Below are 6,796 nucleotides of genomic sequence, written 5' to 3' on the forward strand. Positions count from 1 at the left end.
CCGCCCGCCTCAGCCTCCCAAAGTGCTGGGATTACAGGCTTGAGCCACCGCGCCCGGCGGAGACCCTGCTTTAAAGAAAAATAAATAAAATAAAAATAGAGATATAATTTGCACAGCACAATATCCTTTTAAAAGTGTACGTTCAGTAGTTTTTTAGTATATTCACAATGTTGTGCAACCATCATCACTATTTTCATCACCTCAAAAAGAATTCCTGCAGCCATTAAGCAGTCACTGTCCATTCCCTCCCTCTCCCCAGCTCCTGGCAACCATACATCTGTCTCTATGCATTTGCCTATTCTGGATATTTCATATAAATAGAATCATATAATATGTGGCCTTTTGTGCCTGACTTTTTTCACTCAGCATGTTTTCAAGGTTTATCTATGATGTAGCCTGTATCAGTACTTAATTGCTTTTCATGACTGAATAATATTCCATTGTACGGATACGCTACATTTTGTGTATCCATTCATCACTTGGACATTTAATTTGTTTCCTTTTTTTTGGCTATTATGAATAATGCTGCTATGAACACTGATGTACAACTTTTTGTGGGGGTATGTTTTCAAATCCCTTTCCTGTATATACTTAGGAGTAAAACTGCTGGGTCATATGCAAAGCTAATCATTCCTGGAACATTTACTAACACTGTAGGTATGACCCAGGAGGAGACATGTAACCTGCCTAGGCCTCAGTTTCTTCCTTAGTAAAACAGGGATGATAACAGCACCCATTTTATAAGGTGGTGAGAATTAAATAAAATAATGCATCCATCGCGCTTAGTATAGCATCTGGCACACAGCTGGCTGAATAAAGTAAGTTGAATGACTAGGGAGGGGGCCTTATCTCTGACCCTTCGCTGGGCCTCCGTTGACATCTGCAAATGAGGGTGATCAGCGGGCCCCTCATTTGCAGATAAGCGGGCCCCTGCCCGACTAGCTCTGCGCCACTCTGGCTGGCGGTCCGCGGCAGAGGCTCCTGGACGCCCTAGCCACCAAGACTCTGCAGAGCGGTGCTCAAGAAGGAAGTCCCGACCAATCCGCTGGCCTGCGGCCGGGGACGCTCACCTGCAACTTCTCCCGCCACTCTTTCATCCGCTACGCAGGGCCCGGAAGTAGATCTCCTGATAGCGGAAGTAGAACCTTTCCGAAACCGGAAGTGAGTGAACGCAAGCATGGCGTCTGTGGTGCTGGCGCTGAGGACCCGGACAGCTGGTAATGGGACGCAGTAGTCAGAGCTGGGCGAGGCGGGGAAGCAGAGTGGAGCTCCCGCAGGGAGAGAAGGAGGTGATACTGATCCCCGCGGAGGACCCTGGATGCGAGGGGAGGTGTCCTCGCAGTAGTCAGAGCGGGGCGAGGCCACTCCAGGTTTGAGGGACGCTGTCGCTGGTCACGTGACACATCCTGGGTGGAACCATGAGTGGGGGAGTTGGAGGAGCACTTGGTCTTCCCCTGCCTCGGGAGCACGGACGGCTTCCTTGGCGGTTGGGGGTTTGGGTGGATCCTTTCTCTATATAAGTATTAGTAACAATGGCACATTGGGGATTAAAAAATTAATCTATTCAATTCAACAGATTGAGGTCTTACTTTGTGGTAGACACGGCGGTAGGTGTTCCGAAAATCAGTAGAAAACGTGAAGACATGGCTTCTAGCCCCCGAACGGTTCTCTCTGGTGCATAAGCCAATAAATGAACACATACGGTAGTTGTAAACTGGCAAGTGCTGTGAAGAAAGAAAATGAGTGTGTGTGTGTTTTCTTAGATTGAACGGTGAAGGAAGTCTTCTGAGGAGATAACATTTAAGAACTAAAGAACGACAGGAGGCGGGGCATGATGGCTCCTGCCTGTAGTCCCAACACTGGGAGGCCGAGGCGGGCGGATCGCTTGAGCCCAAGAGTTCAAGACCAACTGGGCAACATGGCAAAACCCCGTCTCTACAAAAGTTACAAAAATTAGCTGAGTGTGGTGGCGCTTGCCTGTGGTCTCACATACTCAGGAGGCAGAGGTGGGAGGATCACCTGAGCTCGGGAGATCGAGGCTGCAGTGAGCCATGTTCATACCACTGCACTCCAGCCTAGGTGACAGAATGGGGCCCTATCCCCACCCCCCCCCAAAAAAAAAGAATGACAGGAGACCTAGCCCTATGTAGAGTGAGGGACAGGAGAGTGACTTGAGCCAGTTCTACATTTTGAGAAGCAAACTATTCCTGTTATGTAAATTTAAAGGGGATAGGAGTGGAAATGAGGAAATCAGATGGAAAGCCGTAATAGCTCTGAGCAGAGATGATTTAGCCAAGACGTTTGTGGTGGCAGTAAACTTGGAGGAAAATGGATGAATTTGAGACCTGTTTTGGAGTTAGCATCCACAGAGCTTGCTGGTGAATTGAATATGTGAGGTCAGCAAAGAGAAGGAATCCGCGGTGACTGTGGTTTCTGCTTAAGCAACTGGCTGAATGGTAGCACCATTTACTTTGAGGAGGAGGATGGGGAGTAGGGTGAAGAGCAAAGATTTGTGAATGAGATAATGTAAGTAAAGTAAAAGCCCAGCTCCTGAGCTTAGTTAGTATGTAAATGAATGAATAGATGTTTAAAGGTAGGTAGATCCTGGTGCTGGGCATTTAACTTGTTGTCTTTCTGAGTACTTATCTCTGGTCCTTTGCTCCAGCTAGCTTGTGTTGTCATGGAAATGTCAGAAACCCAGGCTTCAGGAACTCTGAACTTACAGGCTCCAGAGACCCATAAAGCTTCTCTAAAGACACTGGCATGGGCCTTAAATCATGGCTGTGTCTGGAGACCTGCAGGCAAGGAGTTGCACCCCTAAGCTTGTCATACAGCAAGGGACTACCATCTTAGTATGAATTTTAGTTCGTTTTACTTTTTCAAATGAATACTATTGAGCACTTTGGAATGAGTATGGAGGGGTCAGATTAACAAGGGCAGTGTGTGGGTCATGGTTGGACCTCTGCTTGATGTGCTTTGAGAAGAAAGAGCCCAGCCTTCTGAAATGGCCAGGACCCTGCGGGAGCCACCTTCAGACCAGCCACCCTTTTGGTTTACTAGTATTTGGTGAGCAGTGGATGAGTGAATAGCTGAGAAACTCATGGGTGAGGCCTGTAATCCCAACACTTTGGGATCACCTGAGGTCAGGAGTTCCAGACCAGCCTGGCTAACATGGTGAAACCCCGTTTCTACTAAAAATACAAAAAATTAGCCGGGCGTGGTGGCACACACCTGTAATCCCAGCTACTTGGGAGGCTGAGGCAGGAGAATTGCTTGAACCCGGGAGGCGAAGGTTGCAGTGAGCCAAGACTGTGCCCATTGCACTCCAGCTTGGGCAACAAGAGCGAAACTCCGTCTTAAAAAAAAAAGAAAAAGTCATGAGTGAGCCTGAAACAGAAGCCTCTCTGGATATGCTGGGCTTCCCAAGTCTGTTCTGTCCCCTCCGTGGTGCATGAGGGTGAGTGAGCCTCTGAAGCAGGCAGCTCTGTGGTGTCCATTTCTCCTCAGCACATTTAGACTAAATGTGTCAGGACCCAGAACACATGATGTTTATTTTTTTCCATTTATGTTTCACTGCTCCCCGCCCCTCCCCAAAAGAAGAAAGCCAAGGACCTACAGGTATTCCCTGAGAACTAATATACTCAGTGGCACTTCTGCTCCCCTGACACATCTTTCTCATCTCCCCACCACCTCTCACCTCTCAGCATGTGGCCCATTGAGGCAGAAATAGTTTGAGCCTGTCTGTCTGAACAATGTTTCTGTTTTCTTTGCAGTTACATCCTTGCTGAGCTCCACTCGTGCTACAGCTCTTGCTGTCAGATATGCATCCAAGAAGACGGGTGGTAGCTCCAGAAACCTTGGTGGAAAGTCATCAGGCAAACGCCTAGGCATGAAGAAAATGGAAGGTGAGGATGTGCCTTGGCTTCCGCTTCCCAACTGCACCCTGTCCTGATGTTCCTTAGGAGAGCAGAAGAACCCTGCATGTTCCTGGCCCTGTTCTTCCTCACCATCATAATTGGCTCCCGATTAAAGGAACAGATAAGACCTGAGGAAGGGTCATAGGGTGGGTGGGTGTGAGCCATAACCATGCAATTAGAGATAAGAGCTGCTGGGTGGCAGATCCTGCAATGCTTGTGTTGGACTGTCTGGGAGTTGTTTTTGGCCAGGGGCAGGCTTGGAAGTTGGTATGCAGCATTTGGGCCATCCTGTTTTCTTGGTAGTTTGCTGTGCTGCCCCAATCACTGTGGACTTCTCTTCTAGGTCACTATGTTCATGCTGGGAACATCATTGGAACACAGCGCCATTTCCGCTGGCACCCAGGTGCCCATGTGAGTTGCTCTGTTGCTGCCCCCTTTTTCCTTTTCTAGGATGACCTCTCCTTGTCCCTAAGCATGGTAGTAACAGTTGCATGTATTGGGTGCTTACCAAATGGCAAGCATTGTGCTGATTCCCATGCCTACACCATCTCATTTCTTCCTTACTGCATCCCTGTGAGGTGGGTATTGTCTCCATTTTACAGGTGAAATACCAGAGACTTAGAGGGGGTGGAAGGAGCAAGTGACTGCTGGGATTTGCACCAGGTCTGCCTAACTCCCAGATCACTATGGTTTGCTTTGGTGTTGCGTTGGCCTGGTATTCTTGGTTCTTCTTTCTAACCCTCAGTTCTTGGAGGACAAGATATCTAAAATATTATTTTATTCTTGGGAAACTAATTTCAATTTATTAGTTTTTCATTATAAGACCCCTCCCTTTGCATAGACTTACGTGTAGATGGTTGAAAGATAGCTTGAATTTAGTGAAATAGAATTCAGTGTGCTAGAAATTAGGTTCATACCAGGTGGGGATTTCAGTTTCAGCAAGTTGGCATCATTTTTATAGGGTAGGACAGTTCTTTGTTACAGAGACAGAATGATACTATACTCTTCACATTATTTTAAATATTAGTTTCCTTTGTAAACAGTTTCCCCTCCCTCACCCCTTTTTGGATAATTTTATATGTAGTAGCTTTACCTTTTAGAACTTAAGGCATTAGATGTGTAGCTATGTCAACAACAATCAAAGCTAACATACTTTGAGCTGGACGGTATTCTAAGCCCTTTATGATTGTTGACCATTAATCCTCAAATTGATCCTGTAAAGTAGCTAATATTATCCCCATTTGACAGATGAAAAAAACGGAGGCACAGTGAAGTAAACTTGCCTAAGACCACACAGGAGTAAGTAGCAGTGCTGGTATTTGAACCAGACATCCTGGCTCCAGAGCCCATTCTTTTAATCAGAGAGACAGAATAGTGCTGGACTACCTGGGTAAAATTTGCCACACACCCAGCCTGAAGTTCTAAAAGAAAAAGCTAAAAAATATGGTTAAAAACTATACATACAACATAGTTTAACCTCTCTGCTTTGTATTTCTCATCTGAAAAATGGTGTTGGAGATAATACCTCTTTTACAAGGTGAGGATTAAATGACTTAATGTGTATTAAAGGGCTTACATGGGTATTAGCTGATGCAATAGTATGATTGTTTTATTAGTATATGCATTATACATACAGCTTTGGTCTATATTTTCCATAGAGCCTAAACTTTATAAATCACTACCTAGATGAAAATTTACATCAAACTAGTGTTCTAATATGACAGTTCTAGTGTTGTTTAAGTCTTAAGTGAAGATTTAGGGCATCTTCCTGGGTGTTGGGATCTGTCCACTGTGGCTTCTGACCAGCTACATAGACATGGCTCCAGGTAACAGCCCCCTGGGACTGAACAGTGACCCACGTTGGCTGTTGGAGCTTTCTTTTCCCTCATTTGTTATGAGTCAGTAAAGAAGCAGAAGGTTTAGAAGTGCCAGCCAGTGGAAAAGGGAACCTGAGATGGCACTCTCTGATCCCCCTCTTCGGCCCCAGGGCGTGGTGGCTCTGTGTGAGAAGTCTGTCCCAAAATTCTGGGATGGACCACCTCGCTGACCAGCTGACCAGGTCTGTGTGTTGCAGGTGGGTCTTGGGAAGAATAAATGTCTGTATGCCCTGGAAGAGGGGATAGTCCGCTACACTAAGGAGGTCTTCGTGCCTCATCCCAGAAACACGGAGGCTGTGGATCTGATCACCAGGCTGCCCAAGGGTGCTGTACTCTACAAGACTTTTGTCCACGTGGTTCCTGCCAAGCCAGAGGGCACCTTCAAACTGGTAGCTATGCTTTGATGTCCTGTTGGAGGCCATCAGACAGAGACTGGAGCCCAGGTGACAGGAGATGGTGATACCAGAAGTCAAGGGTTGGGGTGACGACACGGCCTCCCAAGGAAGAGGTCTGCTTGATGGTGACTCTGCAGGAGACTCTGAAGTGACTGCTGGGAAACCCTTTGGGAGATCTGACCTGGGGCCAAAAATAAAGTGAGCCAGAGTCATGAACGCATGCTATTTAGGGACACACCTGGATGGAACTGCCTAGTGATTCGTTGGTCCTTACCCAGGTTCTCTAGTGCATACCAAGGGGGAATCTCAAAGCAAGAAAGAATGTATCTGAGTGAGGAAATGAGAAGGGGGACTTGCTTTGGCACTGTCCTCCAGAGGGGAAGGAGGGGAGCTCGTGCTTGAGGGTGTCATTGCTGCTTCCCCTCTTAGATCCCAGAAAAGGCCAGGGGCTGGGCCCTGGGAGGAGGGGTGGGGGCAGCCAGTAAAGGAAGCAGCACAGTCATGTTCTTCTCCCGTAGCCACATGCAAAGGGAGCTGGGGCTGCAGCCCCAGAGATAGCCACAGGAAAGCCTCTTCCCTACCTCTCCAGGTCTAGGGCAGAGAGAGA

General features: G+C 47.3%; 2 protein-coding genes across 3 annotated transcripts in view; one reads left to right on the forward strand and one right to left on the reverse strand.

The window, feature by feature from the left end:
* Nucleotides 1–1,136, reverse strand: part of EME1 (essential meiotic structure-specific endonuclease 1) — an 8,639-nt gene extending 7,503 nt beyond the window's left edge. The window contains exon 1 of one of the 2 annotated variants that reach the window (XM_017853883.1): nt 1,071–1,136. The gene's annotated coding sequence lies outside the window, so the exon portion shown is untranslated. The remainder of the gene's footprint in view (nt 1–1,070) is intronic. The other variant, XM_017853882.1, reaches the window with a different exon arrangement.
* MRPL27 (mitochondrial ribosomal protein L27) lies at nt 1,122–6,430 on the forward strand. The gene is made up of 4 exons (XM_017853890.1): nt 1,122–1,217; nt 3,774–3,905; nt 4,261–4,328; nt 5,992–6,430. Exons 1-4 carry the CDS (start codon nt 1,178–1,180, stop codon nt 6,196–6,198), a joined length of 447 nt encoding a protein of 148 aa, XP_017709379.1. The 5' UTR covers nt 1,122–1,177; the 3' UTR covers nt 6,199–6,430.
* Nucleotides 6,431–6,796: the final 366 nt, after the last annotated feature.

Source organism: Rhinopithecus bieti, unplaced genomic scaffold (genome assembly GCF_001698545.2).
Source record: "Rhinopithecus bieti isolate Rb0 unplaced genomic scaffold, ASM169854v2 scaffold_35856, whole genome shotgun sequence".
Lineage (NCBI taxonomy): Eukaryota > Metazoa > Chordata > Mammalia > Primates > Cercopithecidae > Rhinopithecus > Rhinopithecus bieti.